Source organism: Gouania willdenowi, chromosome 7 (assembly GCF_900634775.1).
Source record: "Gouania willdenowi chromosome 7, fGouWil2.1, whole genome shotgun sequence".
In the NCBI taxonomy this organism is placed as follows: Eukaryota; Metazoa; Chordata; class Actinopteri; order Blenniiformes; family Gobiesocidae; genus Gouania; species Gouania willdenowi.
In genome coordinates this window covers 27,923,088-27,945,031 of record NC_041050.1, presented here as the reverse complement: position 1 = coordinate 27,945,031, position 21,944 = coordinate 27,923,088, and the positions used below count along the sequence as shown (strand labels likewise).

Sequence of the window (21,944 nt, the reverse complement as noted above, 5' to 3'; positions counted from 1 at the left end):
CTCTCACTGATCCAAATTATTCTTATAGTTACTTAAAGACAGTAGAGGTGGAAACATTCTGAGATAAAGCCTGAATCACTGACTGAAAAATGTAGATGCTTGCAAACAGGTGTGGAGCCAGTTAAGCAATAATTATGAATTCAGACTCAGAGGAATATAAGAAAAATGCTGGCTCAGTCTATTCCCATTTTATATAAGGAGATGGTGTGAGGAAAATATCTAAGTGCCTCCTAAAGAGGGTTCATTGTTGGGGCATGAATGACATTTAGGAACAAAGACTGAAGGTTCAGTTGCAGGTTTTGTGAGTACGGAACTGTGTCAAAAGAGCCGCAGGAATAATGGTGGAAACTCTTACCATTAGACCAACATTTGAGCAACCTTGTATTTTAGAGCAGTGGTTCTCAAACTTTGTTAGCTCAAGTACCCCCTTTCTCTTGTTTCTGAATGCAAGTACCCCCTTTGTCACAACATTTTTGCTCAGAATTCTATAAAAAAAAAAAAAAACTACAGAGCATATTGATGGAATATGATAGAAATAATTCTAGGGAAGCACCGAAATAAAAAATTATTGGCCGAAAATCGAAACATGGAAATGGAGTTATTACATAGTGACTCAATAAAATCAAAGCAAAGAATATATGAATCATCCAGACTGGCGCGCTGACCACGGTGTTGAAAAACATCCTGTTCCATTTGGTTGTTTTAGTGAATTCAAAGGTCCTACATCATGCAAATCAACTTTTTTGAGCTTTTAACCTTGTTACAATGTTAATTCCTTTTCAAAAACACTCCCATTTCTGAGAAATCCTCAATAATCCTGCTTCTCTGCCCACTTCTGAAAAACTTAAATGTCTAGTGACGTCACTAGAATTATGAACCGCCCCCTCCAGGAAGTGCCTGCTGCCAGTGCCCTCTGGTGAGGGTTTGAAGGAGGTGACTGCTGCTGCTGGATGAAAACACAGCACGGAGACGGACTCACACAATAGCTGCTTAAATATCCATGTGTTTTAATGTAATGTGCCATTTTTTTTGGCTGAAAACAATAACAACAGTGTGTGGATAGCAAGAGAAAATTGCTTAGGTGATCACTAATCTGCTGCAAGTTAGTGTACAGACGTGCCCACTCATGAATATGCATAAGCAGGCAGCAAACAGCCCGTTGCTAGAGAAAGTGACTTTTCAGAGGCTAAAACTCTGGAAAACAGGCGAGTTTGCGAAAATAAACCTCAAATACTATGTTTTTGGGGTTCTTAGAACAAATGGAGATGAGTGACAAATGCATGATATGTGACCTTAAATGACGCGTTCACACCCAACGCGTCAGGTGTACATTCACAATACATGGTGGACGCTCTTCTAGGGAGCATCGGAGGTTCCGCTGCGTGTCCCCGCCTCCTGTGCAGCGCGTTTTGAAGCTTTTTGCATGGCGGACGCTGTGCGTTTTGAGAGTTCAAGCTTTTGACGTGCATCCGGCACCTCCAACGCGGCCGACGCTGGAGTTGGGATTGTTGAACTTTTGGGGCATATCGTGGCGTGTCGACCACTCAGGAGATTTCCCCAACCGAGACGAATTCAGAAGGGAAAAAAAACACTAACTGGAGACAGATGGACAGGCGCTCTTCTGCTGGAATAGAGCAACTGTAGTTGGTGTCCTGGTAGGAGATGTTGGTCAGCAGGTCATCAAGCTAGGCACGGGAGAGGCGCCCTTCGACGACGTTGTCTGGCTTTGTTTATCAAATAAAACCAAGCCAATCACTCGATAATGCAGAGCCGATGAACGGGGGTTGGAGGCGACGTGTTCAGCAAGAAACTCCAAACTTTATTGTCCATCCAACCACACTTCTCTATAGCCCTCTAACATCACAGTGCACACACTGAGTCACACCAAAATACATCCGACCGAAACACAGCCTTCTCAACACAAAAGTTCCCCACCACTTCACAGTCACTGGGTGAATAATGAACGTAACTGATCACCACAATATCATCCATTCTATGAACACCAACAGAGAAGTCCCTCCCCTAAACAAGCTCAATGCGCTCTCGTCCCAACTTGTTTGGACGTGCGTACAGTGTCTTCGATGCTGGTGACAAGCGTACTGATAAAATGAACCAACTACGGGCGAGAGGCACGGTTTTGACGCCCATTACGCCTTTGGTGTGAACGCAGCATAAGTGTTTCGGCCAAGACCCGAAAATGCACTTTTGGGCGATTTTCAGCCAAAATGTTTTGGTGCATCACAAATTATTATTTCTATAGTTTTTATCATTTCTGGTAAACCTGCCACATCCCTTGTATTTTCAGTTCATATTCTAATCAAGATCATTTCAATCATCATTATAATAATATTTTTTTTTCAACTTAAAAATAAGTGAGTTAGTTTTACCAAAATAATAGCAAGCAGAGAACATTTAAATCCAAAATTCAAATATATCGTATTGAATATTAAAATAAATTCTGAACAAAAGGTGAGTGCAAAATGTGGCCTGAAGCAAACTTAACGTTTTTAAAGCAAACATTATAAAAATCTGTCAGTAACACATATTGTTACCAAATCTATCCAATACATAAAAGGGCACAATGAAAAATCATTACTCAGTTGGGTGTAGTCAGCTGAAGTACTTCAGAGTTAGAATTAACAACTCTATACAGTGGACTTACTATAAACTGTAATATTTCTTATTGGCTTTTCATTTAATGTTGGGTTTTGTCTTTTAGTGAAAAATCAAAGGTTTGAGCAGGAACTTCTTTAAATTCGCATGAATTACTCGCATGTTTCCATGAAACATGACAAAGTAAACCACACCCAGGGGAATTCCATCCAGTTTCAGTGTTTTAAAGTGGCATTTATACTGTTTAATGGGAATAACATCTCTACAAATCTGTAATCAACCATTGAGACTTGATGCAACTAAAAAAAAACATAAAAATATGAGGCAAATAGGAGCAGGAAATAATGACAACATCCTTTTTTAAAATAAATTGATAAACTCCACAATTACTCACTGACTTATATTATTCCATCTGCAAAGACGGATTAACTAAGCTTCAAATCGTGAAATAAGCTCCCCTAGTCCATCCTTGGCTCTATTATAGGAAATGCTTTTATTAGTTTTATGTATTTCAGTGCCTGTCATCTTTGGCCAAAAGCAAATCTAAAAACAAAAGCAAAACTCATCTCAATGTCAGTTTTGTGTCAAAAAGCCAAAAATAATTGTATGCATTAAACACCGAGTTCTGCTTTTTTCTTTAATCCCATTAATACCAAAGGCATTCATTGGACAAATGAAAAAAATAAAAGTGCAACACCACCAACCAGACAAATACATCTGGAGGACAAAGTGGAAATTGAATCATAAACTATAAAGAGCCAAGGTTGAGTTCAGCAGCAGAATAAGAGGGTGACGAGATGGAGGTGGAGAGTAGAAAAGAAAGAGTGGCTGCATTAAATAAAAGTTCACTCTTTCTCCGCTGCCCCTGCAGAAATTCACGCTGTGCAACCTGATTGAAATTTCCTGCTTTAATAACTGTGAAATAAAGCAAAAGTTGGAGGAAAAAGGGAGAATATGAATCAGAGGAAAGGAGAAGCAGCAGAACCGCAGAGCAGAGGAGAGAGAAGGAGGCTTGGAAACCCAATGACTGGCAGGCACATGGACATAATGGGGAGTCAATTACTTTATGACTTGTAAAAACTCAAATCAAGGTCACTTCTTACTGTTTAGATATCATCTAATTGCCACTCCTCCAATCTGATGTTTTTAATTTGTCCTTAGTATTTGGGGGGAGATGGTTTAGATTTCATTGAGAGTTTTCACAGAAGGATTAACAAGACTATCCGGTTTTCCCAATGTGGCACAGAGACAGAAATGTTTCACCAGCTTGTGCAAAAACCCTGACTTTATATAGGTTGGCCGTTGAACTAACAAGTAACAATTAGCACTAATAAATTGAATGAGAGGACCTTGATGAGGTAATCGTACTGCTCAGCCAGAGGAAACTCTCCATCTACAACAATTAGCGCAATAGATTAGACAGCAACAACAAATGCAGAAAACATCCAGGTTTTCTTCTTCTTCTTTTACTTCTTTTTTGGAAGTTTGCTTATTGGGGAACTAGTTTCTGTCCCTTTTAACCAACAGTTTTGTTCAAAGATGTTTATTCCAGGTTAAACCTCAAGCCAGTACTGACTTTAGCATGTACTGTGTCAAATGCAATGTTTTAACACATACAACTGGCCCAGGCATGGGTAGATACTGAAAGCTAAAAAACTTAAAGTGGTGAATAATGTATTTTCAGTATTAACACTTATTAGTGACTCTGCGCTTTAAAGGGATCCTCCACTGTTTTTACAAGTTTGGCCTAAAATCTTTTAAATGTACTTAGAAGATCTATGCCTAACAAAATGCATTATTATGCACGATATTAATTTAACTGCCTTTTAAAAATGGGACTACTTTGTAGTTTCGTCCTTGATTTACTCACTAACTTTAGCCAGTGGAGCATCAGCCGCTCACTGTTAAAGGGGAAGTAAAGGCCCCTTAGGAGAGCTCTTCTTCTCTGCTTCTCTGACTGTTTTTATCCTTTTTTGGTAAACAAAACACGGTTACATTGGCATTTTTAAAAGGCAATTAAATCAATATGGTGCATAATAATGCATTTTGTTAGGCATAGATTTTCTAATAAGTACATTTCAAAGATTTTAGGCCAAACTTGTAAAAACAGTGGAGATCCCTTTAAATGACAGTTATTTGTGCCATACAAAACACTAACGTTTTTTTATTTTTTCTCTACTTTATATCACACGTATCTTGTTTTTTTGAAAACTTCTAAAGTAGACAAAGATTGAAGCTAAAACTGTTCTGAGTGGATAAATGAACAAATGAGGATTTTATTTGATCTCAGAAAACGTGATTTAAAAATCAATCTGACGTGGAATAAACAACCTGGCACGGTTTCTTTTCTCTTTATTTAAAATCAGACATGTCACGGAAATGCCTCACATGCGTGTTTTGAAATAATGTCACACATTTACATGCTGATTGAAAAAGGGTGACTGAATGATGTCTATAGCCACAAAGTGAGACAAATGGACAAATATGTCCAATTACACCCATAAGCCTGTTAATAATTTTCCACTATGTGTCACAGTGAAACCATGTTATCCTGTGATTGAAATTCATGCAAAGCCTTATCTGAAGTGTGTTTTGTGATGAACGAGCACTTCAGGTTATTATTATGACAAAGACAGGTTTAGCTGATGGTTGGGCTGGGCAAAAAATCGATTTAATCAATTCATCGTATTTGTAAATAACAATGATTTTTATTTTGTAAATTTGAGTAAAAAAACTATATATATATATATATATATATATATATATATATATATATATTGTTATCATTTATATTTTATTTATTTTTTCCCACCACAGTTTTTTCTGACTTTTTAGCGTTCCATCTTTGTGGGTTACCGTAGCGGGATGTGAGCCAGCCCCCTCTTTGTTTGTCTGTAGATCATTCAAGGTTTTTTCTCTGCGTGAATTAAAATATTTTTTAAATTGTAACGGTTTAAAATAAAAAAAAAACTGACTTTTTAATGCAAGCCACAAAACATGCAGCTTCTTGCGCGCCACTGAATCCATATAATATATTTTCGACACCAAAAGTGCGAAAGCAAATATTCCAGCGGGCATGTATTCTGTCTTAATGTCAGAAATGTATTTCTGGAAATACATGGGTGATTAATGTGTGTACGAAGGCCTGAGATAACATGTCATAGACTACAAAAGGCCAGAGAGCCTGCAGTCGGTTATCAGATTTCCCTGGTAGATTAATAACATCCTGGTTAGAACAACGCTCTCCCTACCAAGGGCAAAATGTTGGTTGAAAGTGTGTGATGGGTGCAAACTCAGCTCTGTTAAATTTGTCAATAACACACAATGTGAAAAGAGTAAAGAAACAGGAGAAAACCAGGGGCTATGTAACACCTACAATGATAATCAAATGGATGGAAGATAAATATCACATTTCTCTGCTGCAGTGGGAAAATGTGATAGAACCACTGTGACAAAATGCACAACAGTTATTATATTTAACCTTGCAAAATGTGGCTCAGGCTCATAAATACTTCTCTTAAGGTCATTTATTACAGAACAGGAGCTTAAAAAAGCAAAACACGAAACTGAGTAACGACAGATGAACCAAAATCCAGGTTAATATCAGCAGCTGTTCTCTGAGATATCATTGATTTATAAATTGAGTAATGACACAGTGATTAGTGGTCTGAGAATAACTGCAGCAGCCTGTAAATCTGAAGTAATGGGAAAAAAAGTAATGATCCAATGACAAAAATGCATGCATAGCCATAAAATGGTGTTTATTTGCTTTATGTGCAAATGGCTTTAACTTCCCTTATGGATTGCATAAAGCACAGCGGTATAATACGATAATATAATAACAGCGAGCAGACACTTAAGATTAGCATTTACAGCTGTGAATCAGGTTGCTTCATGCTCAGATCAGCTCTCTGCTGGCGTTATCGCATGACGATTGAGGTCCACCAGGGACTCGGTCCTGTCAAAACACACACCTACTTTTTAAATGATCAAACCGAGTCTCTGCGATTTGATCACACGAGTTGCTTTTCAAACTGTACCCCAGGTTATTTCATTTTCCTGAGAAAATGTGTCGCACAAATCTCCCGAGTGCTGTTTAGCAGGAACTTTAGGACTAAATTTCATTAAAGCCCAAGTAAACTGTTAGAAAAACCACTGCTACTTTGCAAATCTCCTTTTAAAGTTAAATAGGCAATACAAAACACGAGATGTTGTTCACGCGTATGCAAACTTGTATTTATGTCAGAGCTACAACTTTGACAAAAAGGCGGGTTGAAAGCACATGAATGATAAATGGAGGAAAAGCATCTCCTCTGCACAGAAATAAAGAGTTCTCTGCAAAAGTAACAAGAAACTAATGCGTTTCCTCCATTAGTCTCAGAAGCAACACATTTTTTTTTCTTCTTCTTTTGGTTGGTAATAGTGTTACACACAGCAACGGTAACACCACTTTTGTATCTGTCTTCTTGACCAGCAAATTAAAGCGGAGGGGAATGTTTGGGATGTTTGTCAGCATGAAAAATTTCACATTCCTAATTTTCAGCTTGAATTTTTCACAAGCCATATGGAGTCATGTTGTACACCAAGCATGGAGTGCAACTTTACTGCCGAGCAGCCGCTAAGGAGGGCAGACAGCTTGTCTCCACACATCACATTAGAGAGCTTCTTTGACCGTATACGCATGTAGATGTGTTCCCCTGTGTTTGTTTGACTCTCTTCTTGTGCATTTACTCTGGGTGCGTCTGCGTGCCTGACTAAATGCACATGCCCTGTGCTTTTGGAAGAGTCACATGAGTGTTTGGCCCACTTGTCTCCATCCTAACATTTCGTTTTTTTCCCCCGTCTTGGCAGTCGAGACGGCTTTCACAGTAACTTAAGTTCTTAGCAGCCACTAATCAGTGGCGATGTATGGAGATTGTAGCCTATAGACTGAGAATCAATGACTCGACAGTGTGTGGTAAAGTGATCAGCATAATCTCTGTTCCGCTTTACTTCAAATTCAGAGCCAAGCTGTTTCTCCAAGACTATTGGCAAAGTCACTGAGACGTTTTGCCGAGGTCCGTACTTTTTCATTGCAGTCGATCTGTGTTCAACTCAGTGAGAGACAGCTCGGCTAAGATGGTTTCAAGGCTGTGATTCTCTTTTTTGGGGGGCATTTGAATGATAAAGCATTTAATTACAAATGAATTTAGAGGGAAGTAAGTTTAGCAGATGGAGAGGCACCAAGAGCAAAGGAAAAACATATTAAAAAATATGATCCAGAAACTATGAACACACAAATACACATATCCAATTAAAGGCCTGGAAATGTTTTAGCGAAGCAGAGATGGTCAAATTTTGCACTGTGTTTGGGTGTTCTAAGATGGCTGGGACTGGAGTACACAAGGCTTTTTTCAGGAAATTAAATTCAACTAAACTATATGAACTAAATTGTTTTATTTGCATTGATCCAAGAGCGCAGATCTATTTTTCACACAAATGTATGTCATCAATAAAATAGCTCAGATTCTGAAAAACCAGCATTGCACACTCATATTAAAGATTAATTAGCCTTCTTCCCCTGGATTTAACCATTATGAATAAAAGCAGCTACTTCACAAATCCAGCCACAAACAAACTGGTTGTAAGCTTCCAATCCCTTGAAACTTTTCATGTGGTCCACTCTGTATGAGCTAGATGTAAAGACAAGGTAGTTCACGATGTCAGGATAAGTCACTCCCGGGAAATAAGAGACAACTTCATTCCATTTGTCAACAGGAACGTTGTAGCGGTCATTCCCGCCGATCAGACCCAGTTTCTAGGTTGTACCGACTTCTCTCAGCTTCTGGTAGAGTGTCAACATAATCCGTGGCCTCTGACATATTGAGGCCAAACAGAGACGACCTTCGACAATCTTTTAGCACATGTGCTGCTTTCAATAAGTAAAAAATAACACTATTATTCAAGTAAACACACCCACGCAGGTGCATCCGTATAGGGCCGTCATCTTCCAAGATGGAACTGGGTCCATGTGCCGTCACGTCAGTAGCAAAGGTCTATAGAAACGATGCAATGGGAGTTGAATAAATCAAGCTTACCACAAATTTTGAGTGTTTCTTTAATTTTTTAATTAATGGAAAAGGTGACTTTGCATCGTACGAAAAGTGCTCAACAAATAATGACTCATCGATTAAATTAAAAACTCATAGGATTCCAACATTCTGTTTCTGTTACAGATATGGCTATCAATTAAGTATGCCCTAAAAATTGAAATAAAACACTATTTGTTTACTTTTATTTTATTTTCACTACTTTAATTCTTTTGAAACATGTAATGGTGATCATTAATTCCAAAAGAAAAGGAAACTGCAGTCCTTAGAGATCATGCGACCAAGTAAAATAAAGGAAGAATCTTTCAAAATAAATGCCTCGAGTTTGAATAGGCGTAGGACATTTTTGGGTAAAATGCTGTGATAGTGATATCTGACCTAAGTTGGTTAACTGGAAGCATTGGGGTTCCCATGGTGGCCTCTGTACATCCTCATTCCCCACACATTCCCCTCATTGAAGCTGTCGCCGCCTTCATAATCGATCTGATGTTATGTCAAAATGGATAAGCTGTGTTTTTTTTTTTTTTTTCAATTGTCATGTTAAAACCAGATTTCAAGCTTAAGCATGTAATAGCATTGGTACCAGTAGCTGTTATGATACCTAAAAATAACTCATTTTGTATTAAAAAGCTCTGCGACATTTTTGACTAAAACCAAAATAATCCATAATGCTGGGATTCCCACACCAATAGCACTCTACCATTTTAACCTGAGTGTGCGTGCGTACGTGCGCGTGTGTGTTACATGCAGGAGAACATCAACCTTGAAATGACCTATGGGATTGCACTCAGTAATTATCTGATTACTCGAGCATTTTTCCAGACTCAGGCAAAGTGCAAGTGGATAATGCTGTAACTCCTCCTGATTACAACTTACTCTACAATCAATCACCCATTAACAGACAATCCACATCCAAATAATTAGAAGAAAAATTGGATTGAGTGAATCTTTTAGCAACACACCAGGTTTTTAATTCTTCAAAACCTTCTTCTTTGATCTCTTTGCGATTTATAGCTCTGACTCCCTTTTCCCCGTGCTTTTATAGATTTTGCGGACCTCAGCGTTTTATTGGAAGCTTCTGAAGAACCACGGTGCATGTCTCCTACATCGCTTTATGTTTCTTTTTCCAACAGCCTTTCTTTTATGAAAATGTTTGCCCTTGCCTTGTCGAAAATCTTTGAGAGGAGGAGATAATGCCTGACAGGCAGAAAACAGCAGAGTCAATCTCACACAAAACCAACACCCACACACAAGTATGGTCCAGACTTACTCCTTGAATGTTAAAAACACAACTGTGTCCAAAAATCAATCCCACAGTGAGAAATTTTACATTTCTGTACAGTAACCCTGGGGGTGAGCACATATCTGTCAAGATTATTTTTTGAATAATTGAAGGAAAATCTGGAAGTCTTCAATCATTTTTTTCCCCCTCTCAGTCATCCACTGATGGAACATCTGTGCTAGGCAGATGCTGAAACATACAACACACTGACTGCTGTACAAATATCGTTAGCATCAGCGATGTTACTCAAGCAACTAGACAACCAGTTCTAAAGAAGGGCAGCTGGTGCACGCCACTTATCCCCACAACGCTAAAGGCAGAGCTTTGCATTTTCAAGCCATCACTGCATACCATGTGGAGTCAAACCAAACGCAAAGTCCACTAACATTACTGCTTTATTTTATCTGCAGGCTATTCTGTCATTGTCAATTACTTTTTTTCAGAATGTTACTTACATTCCCGCTTTTCTCCACCAGTTGGAAGAAAGGGTTGGTGAATAGAGTGGGGCTTGAAATTTGGGTCCGTGTTCAAAATCATTCTGTTCCAAATGTTCCAAACCGAAGACGACTAAAAGTATTCATTTTAATCTGAATTATTTCACGCTGGGGGATTTTGTACATTAGCCACGCAAACAAAGCAGACACTTTAAAGCACATTATGCAACAGAAATCTAATAACCACACACTATATGCAAGATAAAAGGCATCTACTTCACGTGAAACCTGAGAGCATTTTCTTTTTTATGATATTTCAACAGAAGCTGACGGAGATGATAATAGTTATTATTTTCAGATAAAGACATGTAGGCCTCATAAAATGAGCATAATTTACACCCAAACAAATGTCGCGTTTGTTGACAGATGGTCATGTGACTTCAACTTCAAAAAGTTTCACCCATTGCATCGTGGAATATGGAGTCTAACAGATGGATGCAAATAAGTGTTTTTCCTAATTAAGTAACACTTAACTTGAAGTTTTATACATAAATCAAACATTACGCTGTCATTATGAACAAGGTGTCATGAAGCCTGTCATTAAGGGTTGTTCGCTAAATTATGACACCTTTGGTGCTATGTCGGCATTTTTTGGGTTAGGTGAGGGATCTATTGGTGTTACGTAGAGTTAGGGTTAGGGTAACAAACGACAGCCTTCATGATGCCTTATTCATGCTAATGACAGGCGTCATTATCATAATAATGACAGACAGCATAGTATCAGCCTTTATGTATGAAACCTCAAGTATAATGTTACCCTTTAAGCTGATATCTGGAGTTTCTGAGAAATGTCTCGATGTCCCGCCCTAAACAGCTTCATTTCCTCCCCCTGCCTCTGCCAATCTACCAGAAGCCACGCCTCTACTTTTCTGCACGCGCATCGCGGAACATAACAAGGTTGCATCGGGTCGCATTGATATAGGTCTATGGGTCAGGTAACATCCAAAATCATATTTACCTGTTTGCTGTTGTGACGCGCGGCCTTGTTTCCGTGCACAGTTCCACATTCACTTTGATTGACAGTCTCAAAAACAGGAAGTGGAAGCCTATATTTATTTCTTAACGTTATTTATTTAATCTGGTTTGGTTAGCATTCCCCTTGATTTGCCGTCACTTCGCGAGACATTCAACTTTGAGCGCATTCAGGTTTTTCCATGAAGCCACAACATAAACTTCAGCTGGTTTTGTCACCGACTTTCAATCTGAGAAAACATCAACAGTGGACGAGAACAACTTGTTCACTGATATTAACTGTTATAATTATCGTCTCCAACAGCTTTAAACAGGAAGAAATTATTGTTGTCCATAAATGTATTTATTTGTCCATAGATGGTGGCAGTTTCCTTTAACTAATCCTAAATAAAAATAATAATAATAATACGTTTTATTTGTAATGCACTTCACATTTGACACCAAATCTCAAAGTGCTACATTGGACAACATAATTAAAACAATAATACACAACATATATTATGTAGTATTACTGACAAAATAGTATAATAGTAATAGTATAAGTAATAGTATTATCAACAAAAATCCCAGCTTTATCACATTTCCCTTTTTTTATTTATTTATCTATTTATTTATTTGTTTGTTTGTGTATTTGAGTGGGACAGTGTGTATTAATGTACAGCCAAAGTTGTAAATACACCAAATTTAGCTAAAAGCTCATTTCCATCCATAGTCCCATGGTTTAGCGTTCTATTATTATATTCTTCGGGGGTGCTACCTCTTGGTTATGGGTGCAACTTCCTGTGAAAAATCTATCAAATAAAAAAGTTCAACTGTCTTTGTCATCGATGCAGAGAAACCAGCTTCCAGTTCTACCCTTTCAAAATAAGAGCCTTGGATATAGGCTTTACACTACACTTAAAGCACAAATATCTTCAACATCTGTTTATTATATTAAACAGATATCAATATTTTACAACCATACATTTGTTTTAATGACTATAACAATACAACTAAACTTATTCCGAAAAAAACCGCCATTGATTTTGACTTAGTTGTGAAAGTTGTATTGCTTCACAAAAAAAAAAACTTAATGCCATTCAGAAATATGTACTTACAGCCCATAAAGCAATGTGTGTCTGAATAATGTGATGCTCAACCTAAACCTTTCTATGAGCAGACACAAGTGTCTATACGTATCTTTTATTTCTGAGAACAAGAAGAGGATAACAGACACACAAATGCCTCCCATTCAAAGACTGCACATGCAGCGCGCTCTCTATTAACGGCTTTTCCCCAAAGGCAGGAGTCTCAGCATCACATACAGGTGATCATTGAGAAATGCAGAGACAAAGATTACAAATGATAAATGAAGTGAAAAGTGTTAAGAGGCCTCCGGGCTTCTTCATAGCTGTGACTCAGCCACTTGGCGCCACATGGGATGCAGAATCCCACCAACAGGGATATCTAATCTTACAAAGTCACTGCTCACTGTCTAAAGTGTAACCCCGAGGCAACTCTGAGTTTCCTCATCCTGATGGGTCAGCAAAATTAAGTGAAGTCTTGAAAAGTCCTGATTCAGAAAGCCTTGGTGGAGGGGAAATCATGTGAGTGGATTGGACTGGATAATGGTTAAAACCAGAAACCCATTGAATGTTGGTTTTTTTTTTCTTTTTTTTTTGTTTGTTTTAATCTTAATTTAAAAAATGAATTTGAGTCGACTAAATGTGTATGTTTGAATTCCTCTCAGCTAAAGTTTCACATTCTTCTCATATGTCTATTTACATTTGTGACCCTCATGCCACCCTGTGGACACCCACAAAGCTCCTTGTTTGACTTCTTTAACACAGATTAGTTCTGCTTAGCCCATTTATCATCAAGTCCCAACTTTTCACACGTTCACGTTTATGAAAATGATCTCAAATTTATCAGTTATTTGTTGAATTCATGTCTATTAGTTTTTCTTTCCTCTTGTGCATATTTCTATTTATTGCTCAACAAACATTATTACTTCACGAAATTAACACTGCCAGATAGAAATGGAAGATTGCGTGAGTATAAATTAGTTTAGTAGAACATTAGAGGAAACATCACAAAGTATACTAAAGCTTGTGTGTGCGTGTGTGCGCGTGTGTGTGTTGTTGTGGTTTTTTGCTTTTATATGTATGTATTTGTGTATTTTCTTAGCCTTATTTTACACATTTATTACATTTGTGTCTGTCTGCTCATAATTACAGCCTAATAGAATTAAGGAGCCAGGTAATAAATGTAAATAGAAGGAAATTTCTAAAAAGCAAAGCTTTCTATATATCATATTTAAGTCAATTGTTAATTTCAGGTGACCATGGTTAGCATATTTTTACACTTTGGAGCTGCAGACTTTTGTCTTTTCCTTCCACAGTCTGAAACATGTCCGTTAAAGGTTCACCAGAATCTCTAAATTGCCATAGGAGTGAATTTGTAAGTGACTGAGTTGTTCTTCCTCTGTGAGGCTGTAAAAACATGTGCAAACGTCACTGTGAGCGCTAATAGACATTGTGGGGTTATCTTCAAACCTTACACAATCTGAATTGCACCTGCCAAGCATGCAACCTAACATGGACAATCAATTTGGCGTGTTTGCCTCTAATTAACAAGCAATGGGAGGAGAAAATGTTATTAATATTATACATTAATGTAGCATGCACAATCAGATTTATCAAAGCTGGAACTATTTTTGCGTGTGTATTCAGCGTGTGTGAGAGGCAGACGGTAATTGTTATAATTTAGGCACAGTGAAGGCTGCAGTGAATATTGCAAAGAGAAAACGCCACAAAAAGAAGTAATGTTTAAAGCTGGAGTTTACATTTTCTGGTATCACAAATAATAACAAATAAAATTGAATTCTATATTGCATTACCCACATTTTTTTTTCCTCATTTATCAATAATTACCATTTGTATGATTTTACAATACAATAATATTGAAACAGTAACACTTAAAAACTGAGTTAGATTTATTTTTTTTAATAAACTATATAAAACCAATAAAAATTGGTAATGGAAATCTGTATTTCGAAAAAACACTCAAATATTGATAAAAAGTTTTTATGCTTTCATGAGGAGGAATTTTAGACGCTTCGATATTTAAATGTGTCGCAAAAGCACTATGGAAACACTTTTTCCACAAATACACGTCACGGAACGTGACGTACCTGGTCACATGACCACTTCTCTCTAAAAAAACAGCGTGATACGTGTAAACAGAAGAAGAGACCGGGACTTTTCTTTGCATTATACTTAAAAATGATTACTGCCACATTAGACAGTAAACAACAATGGAATACAGAGTTTCATAAGGAGGTCTCGAGCATCCATCTTCCTGCAGCGAACTCTCGCGAGATGAGATTTCACGAGAGTTACGAGGCTGCTGCCCAAAACAACCTTCAATGGAAACACATTCAGAGTGCAATTATACTTTGTTGACATTTAGAAATATCTCTTTCATTTTGCAAAAATCCGTAATGGAAACCCAGCTATTGAGAGGGAAAATGGAGCTTTTCCATTTCAGCATGGCAGAACCAAACCTCTAGTGTTATGGACTGCGTTTGTTTACAGCAGCATCTCAGATCATGTCACAGTTCAAACCCACAGCAGCACCAAACACAGCTAAAGAGGTGAGTCTTTGCACAGAATCGGGATTCACAAATGCTTTGTCTGCAAATCATATGAATCCTCTGAGAGGCTGCTGTTAGTGCACCAGAAAAATAAAGTCAGGAAACTGTTTTATTTTTTTGTTTGTTTTATTTTGTTACTGCAGTACTCAAGACTGTCGTCATCAATAGGACAGTTTCTGGTCTTTGTCAAGGTTCTTGTTTTAGGCGTGCAATGGGAACCAATGTACATTAAAATCCTTACAGGCAGTAAAATGCATAGAGGCAATAATACATTTGGAAAAAATATTAAGTTTTTGAATGATTTCAAGTAACTGCAATTTAATTTATATTCAAATTGTACCCTACGTAATTAAAGAAAATTCAGAGTATTCACTAAAATTAATGAGTTTGGGAACTGCACCTGCTGCACTTCCAATTCGACAGCTTCAATATTCATTTTGCACTTTGGCGTACTCATTCCTCCTACATTCTCCGTTGAACAATTTACACTCAACCACGTATGCTCGTGCACAAATTTACGCTGCGGTCTTAGTAATACCCCTCAGCACGTAAGGAAATTGTGCATTTAAGCAGCCGCCTGCCCTGGGTGTCTGCTGCCTTGTGCCCAGTGTGAACTGAGATAGGCACCAGCGCATACCCTGGGGTAAGGAGGAACAGAAGAAGAATGAATGAATGCAGCATGGTCATTAAAACTGTGTTAAAAATGAGCCAGCTGACAGGAATACCCACTGTATACTCTGGCAGGGGACATTTATTGCTAAATCAATGTGTCTTGATGCAGCCTCAGGCAATTTTGCATCAACAGCCTATAGATGATCACAGCCTCTTCTCATTACAGCACGTGGAATGCTTGCTTTTCAACCAGCTACACAGATTTACAGTTGGGCTGAGGAAAACATTTCCCATCACCAGTAACTACAATGCATCCATGTTAAATCAGTCAGGTCCAGGATTGATCCCAATCACATCAAGTTGAGAGACTTGACACACACCCTGCCCGCGTACCAACATATTGGCAACACACGTGCATGCCTACATGTGTTCACCCACCTGTGTGACTCCGATAAGCGTGTGTGAGGGAAGCCAGACAAAGGGATAGCAGAAGACTCCACACACCGACGCCGCAAATGCAAAGACCTCGTTCCCGCATTCTGCAAAACAAAAAACAGACATTTACTTTACAAATCACTTATAGGTGAAAACTCCCATTTTTTTTTTGCTGCCCCCCCCTGGCAAGAATCTCAAACTCTATGTGGTTGCAGCCATACATCCAGCTTGCATAAGGTAAAGAAAAGTCAGCCAACTGTGCTGCAGGTGCAGAGGATAGAGAAGTAAGCCACAAATTACAAAAACACACATTTTTGAGGTAAATACTTCTCTAAACTGTGGCGCATTGACTTTTTACCACACCAGCCTCATAAAAAGCCAGTACTTTGAGTTCTTGGGATGTACTGTATGTACTGAGCTATATTCAGAACACATGTTAATATCTATTCTACGAGCATAACTTTCATTTTCCCCGTAATGATCTTGCACACAGGCATCTGCTGCTTATTCATGTGGCTCTTTTGAATAAGCTTCAAAGCATAGAAAAGTTTCTGTTGAAGCTTATTTGTATGAGAAGATATTGAGACGAAGAATGAAAAGGAATAGAAAAAGATTAGTATTTCACTGCCACATATATTAAGTAAGCAAGTAATTTGTAACTGTTGATCTTGTGGTATTAAACATCTATAGAAACCTGTGCGGTGGAAAAACAGTGCTAAAAAAGATGTAGTGAGATGCTTTTTATTTTGGCTTTTATATTTGTCTGACTCGCCAATTAAAACTAGGAGCGTAAAATAATGATGCATTTTTATTATATAATACGTATGGGGCTTGCTTTACAACTTGTGTTTAAAAAGAAAGTTAGGACTGAGAAAGGTTTAGTGCTAATGAGTTTGCTATTCATTCATTCATTCACACTTTATTCTTTATAGGTTCCTTTGGTTTTTTACAAGTGCCTATCCAAGATCACCCACGATCAGATCCTCACACCCATTCACTTTACTTTTAATCTGATACACATCTTTGGACGGTGGGGAGGAAGCCAAAGAATCCATCCCATCAAACCCAGCACCAAGGGTCTGTTTGCTACCATCACCATCACCCCCTCAATGTGCTGCCATATTTTTACCTCAGCCAAAGAAGTCATATTTTAACCGGCGTTTATTTTTTGGTTTGTCTGTTAGCAGTATTACATAAAACTTTAATTAAAGATGGACCTTACAACATGGAAGATTCCATTACATTTTGGAAAGGCTCCAGATAAATAGAGCAATTCTGGATCAGTTTAACAAAAAAAATGTCTCCATCTCTCATCACTGGCAAAATTCCTATCTTTGTTCGTAATTCTCCAATTTCATTTAGCAGACGCTTTTATCCAAAGAGATTTAATTGACCGATCTATGAAATTTGACTTATGCACTTAAGTCAGGTTGGTTCCTCAATTACCCCATTGATTTTCCTCCGGATCAGATCTAAATTGCACATTTCGGTGCAATTATTTTCTTAAATGGGGGTGCCCATATACATTTGATTGTGTGTATGCTCATTTGTGAAAGAAAAAGTAAATAAAATGATCTTCACATTACAGTTTTTCTCAGTCACTTTGGGACATTTCTCGAATCATCCTCGACGTTTGCAGAACAATAAGGGCATTTCTCAAAACAATTTGTACAAATAGCAAAACACCATGGATTACTCGCAAACGTCATTCTCTTCATTCATCTCTCAAAAGTAAATATCCGTGTCAGTGAACATGTCAGTGCCATCAGAATGACGAGTCATTGTGTATGAATAAGAGTCAAATTGCTTAGTCATGTTGTCAGTATAACACTGTACTATAGAGGGATGTTCTGATGTAAACTGTGGCTAAAGTTTTGATGACAAATATTGTAAATTGGGGGTTACACCGTAGTGTATGTGGGAGTTTGATTGCAAGAGACTGGACAAAATTCACATTAATACTGTAATTTGTCGACAGACCGCACGTCATTGTGATACGGAAATGAAAAGACAGCGCTGCATAGTACAAAAGACACAAAAGTTGAAATGTAAACGTAGGACAATCTCCCTCAGTGTCTTCCTCTGTTTTGCTTCCCATCTCCTCCACATCCTCACTGCTCTTCCTCTTCTCTCTGGCTGTTGACTGCGTCCATTTCTTTCTCCTTCCATTGTCAGAAAGTATAACATTATGTTGTGCTCCGCCTATATATATATATATAACAGAGACCCATTACAATACATTATGATCAACATGACGTAAGCAATTGATAATGTAGGAAACAACAGAGAATTGTACATAATCATTTGCATGGATGTACCAAAACATTTGCAATTTGTTCAAATAAAATGAGAAACTGCTTTTTTGATGTGCACAAGTGACACAATGATGTGAAGATGGAACAGATAATTTTGACAATTTCAATTCTGATCTGAAAAAATGCACCAAAGCCACTGAGAAAAACTGTAAAAGGATCAAATGTGTCTGTGTATTTAAAAAGAAAAACTTAATGCCATCCCATATCTGGTTGATAGATGTTAAAAGTGTACTTTAGAAATGCATAAACTCCTATTGAAATTGTTTGTATGAACTCTTATTCAAATTCTTTGAAAAAAATCTGTAAAAATTTTAGTCGACTAAAATGTTTTATGTAATTTAGTTGACTGAAAAAAGACTCCACATTTTGACTAAAACTAAAATGTAATTCGGTCTAAAGCCTAGGTATGAAATTGCCATGGGGGTATCTGAATAGAAATTAAAAACAGCCTGACAACTTTGGAAACTAGAAAAAAAATGGACCAGCAGACAGAAGCCTCCATGCATTGCCACAAATCACACATCAAAAAAAGTACAAATATTAATTAACTAATATTATCGTTGTATTTCACAGTTTCAGGCTGATGAATATGTTCTTATACTGCTATACGTTCAATCAACAAATGTGTGGTAGATTCATTTTCCAAAAAAAGAGATCATTAAAAATAAATAAAAAATAAAACAAACAAGTAATAATTCTGAATAAGTTGTTTTCTTGTGCATACAGAGTATTACAGAGAATTTTACCTATATTATTGCTCAACAGAATAGGTAAAATTCAGGGACAAATTTCACTGTATGACATTACATTACATAAGGAGTAAGGGGTAGGTAGCTTCAGGGGTACATGTACCCCTGGGGGTACTTGAACACATTGCAGGGGGTACTTGGAAACATTGATGAATCAATTTCCAACATACTGTCATTTTTAAGCCTATTTCAGACACTGTACATACTCATCCAACATCTTTTCCACCAGTTGACAATAAACAATATTGGAATAAATAATATTGTGGCCTTAACATTCTACTAAATTGTTACTAACATGTTATGCACATTACTAAAAAGTGAGGTATATATATTCTCTGATATACAATAATTGTGATGCACAAAATGTATATTTAGTGTGCGTTAAATGTACAGGTTGACATTTTCAAGCTGTAGGATATATCAGAGGCCAACATGTAAATAAAACAAGAAAGGTTACTAAATTAGAGGGACAAAGGGGTTCTCGGGGTACATGAGATAGAAAAGGTTGGGGTACGGGACTGTGAAAAGTTTGGGAACCACTGTTCCAAAGAAAGACTAAAACTGCAACAAAATCATCATTTGGTGTCAACATTAGCACGGCTGAAAATATGTTTGTAAAATTACGGCCTGTTGTTTGCTACGTTCAGATCTTTCTCCCTGCGTGTGTCTTCTTGTGCACTTTTGCTGTGAGGAAGTCAGTGTTAAGCTCTAGCTTGGCTCCTGAGCTTGCTGTGCCGGTGGGTGAGTCATCTGAAAATGAAGCCTAAAATTTCTGGAGCTGGGAAAAGCTGCAAAGCTACACAGGCTGTGCCAAGACTTTCTATGGTTAGATGGTACTGACACACACACACACACACATACAAAGACAAACTTCTTTCTTTGATTATGGCTTCTTTCCCTCCTCTGCATCTTTCTCCTTCCCTCATCTTTGCTCTCCTCGTTGCAAATAATTAGAAAATAAAACGAAGATGCCTCCTGCTTCCTCTCCAGCTCATTTAGTGTTGGAGATGATGCAGTGCCACTTCATTATGGCTCTTGGTCGGTATGTCTGCGGAGGAATGAGTGGTGTGTTGTTGAGAAATGTTATAAAGAAACGGAATCATAGGGAAACAAGAACAGAGAGTGTGTGTGCGTGTGTGCGTGCGAGCACGGGTTACTGATCAATAGCTCCTGATTATTTCACTCTCCCTTGGTGTCACATTCAGCAACCAACGATGGAGGTTTGCTCAAATGCACACATGCAGTGTGCTAGAACTATTAGATGATTGTGAATTTCAAAGCACAGTTGTAGATGAAACTAGTTAATTTGTTGGGTTTTTTATTTTTTGCTGTGCTGCTCTTGTGTGAGCCCGTGGTTTTAACATCTCCCATCAACGCCACGATTCCTAGACTTCTCTGATCATCTAATCTATTCTATGACAACAACCTGTACAAAAGCAGCATTGAATCCTACATCCCAAGATGATGTAGTTTTCATTAATGGAACACAGAGGAGCAGAAGAGAAAGGGAGACTAAGATGAGGAAGAAATGGAGTCAGAGAGATAGTGGTGGTCTCCAATGAGTACTGCAGTCTGTTCCATCCCTTTAATTAGTCCCATTGGAATGCCTTCCAAGCTCCACGTGACGGATCAGTTTTTCCATTTTTCCAGTCTGTATTCTGTGTGTGCGCATGTGTGTGTGTTAGCTTAAGGCAGACAGACATCTCACGGGCATACGAGCTCTGGTTGAGCTCCCCATAGGGGAGAGGAAAATATGGTGGAGGTGCATTAATATTCAGGGGGTTTCCATTCTCTGAGCTTTCCAACATTTGGAGGAATGGATGCCTGTACACTGTGCATCAGCATTTAACTGAAACAAAATTTGCAAGTCCAAAACAGTGACTGTTTATGTCTGAAACTTTTTATTGTCTAATGACCAACCAGTTTATGTTAAAATCCAATTCTCAATGTATTGCCCATCCTATTATTTCATGGTTCCATATAAGCCAGTTATGATCCACCACTGCAAAATTTAAATACTTAGTAATAAAGCACTGATTTTCTACTGGTAACATCCTCCACTGTTTTTACAAATTTGGCCTAAAATCTTCGCAATGTACTTATTAGAAGATCAACGCCAAACAAAACAAATTATTATGCACCATATTAGTTTTATAGCCTTTTAAAATGAGACTACTTTACAGTTTTAGAGTTTGTGTTCCGCCATCTTCAAATCACGTGTTTGATGATGTCACACTGTAAACCTGTAAACATCAGGCCCGGAGTGGCTAATCGGGAGGACCGGGACAATTCATGATGGGCCAATCTGATGATTGGGCTGTGAGGGCCGGTGTCACGGACTGAGTTTACCTCGTACTGAGATCGATTATGAGCCTATATGCGCATGCAACCCTAACTCTAACCCTAACCTAATCCAATATACAAATAAAACACGTGTCCATTCACTTTGAAAAACAAAAATAAACAAAACTGAATTATTATTTTTTAGCAAAAATTCATTTTCCGGTAGTGCGCATATATGCTCATAATTAATCTCAGTACGAGGTAAACTCAGTCCATGACACCAGTGTTTTTACACTGGTAGCAAGCTGATTAATGGATTTCTAAATTGAGTCCATCTTTGAAATGAAACAGCTGCCGATCTAAACCTTTGCTACAGTATGTCACCTCAGAATATGTTGCTATTACCACTGCCAAGCTTGGTTTTAATAAAATAATCATTTTGCATCCGTTGACATTTGCATCGTCC

At 37.9% G+C, this 21,944-nt stretch overlaps 1 protein-coding gene across 1 annotated transcript in view; it reads right to left on the bottom strand.

Annotated features, from left to right (window-relative positions):
• Positions 1-21,944, bottom strand: part of LOC114467032 (protein FAM19A2-like) — a 121,069-nt gene that overhangs the window by 48,869 nt on the left and 50,256 nt on the right. Inside the window, exon 2 of the mRNA XM_028453000.1 lies at positions 16,135-16,235. Within this exon, the coding sequence (XP_028308801.1) occupies positions 16,135-16,234 (100 nt within the window). The 5' untranslated portion in view covers position 16,235. The remainder of the gene's footprint in view (positions 1-16,134; positions 16,236-21,944) is intronic.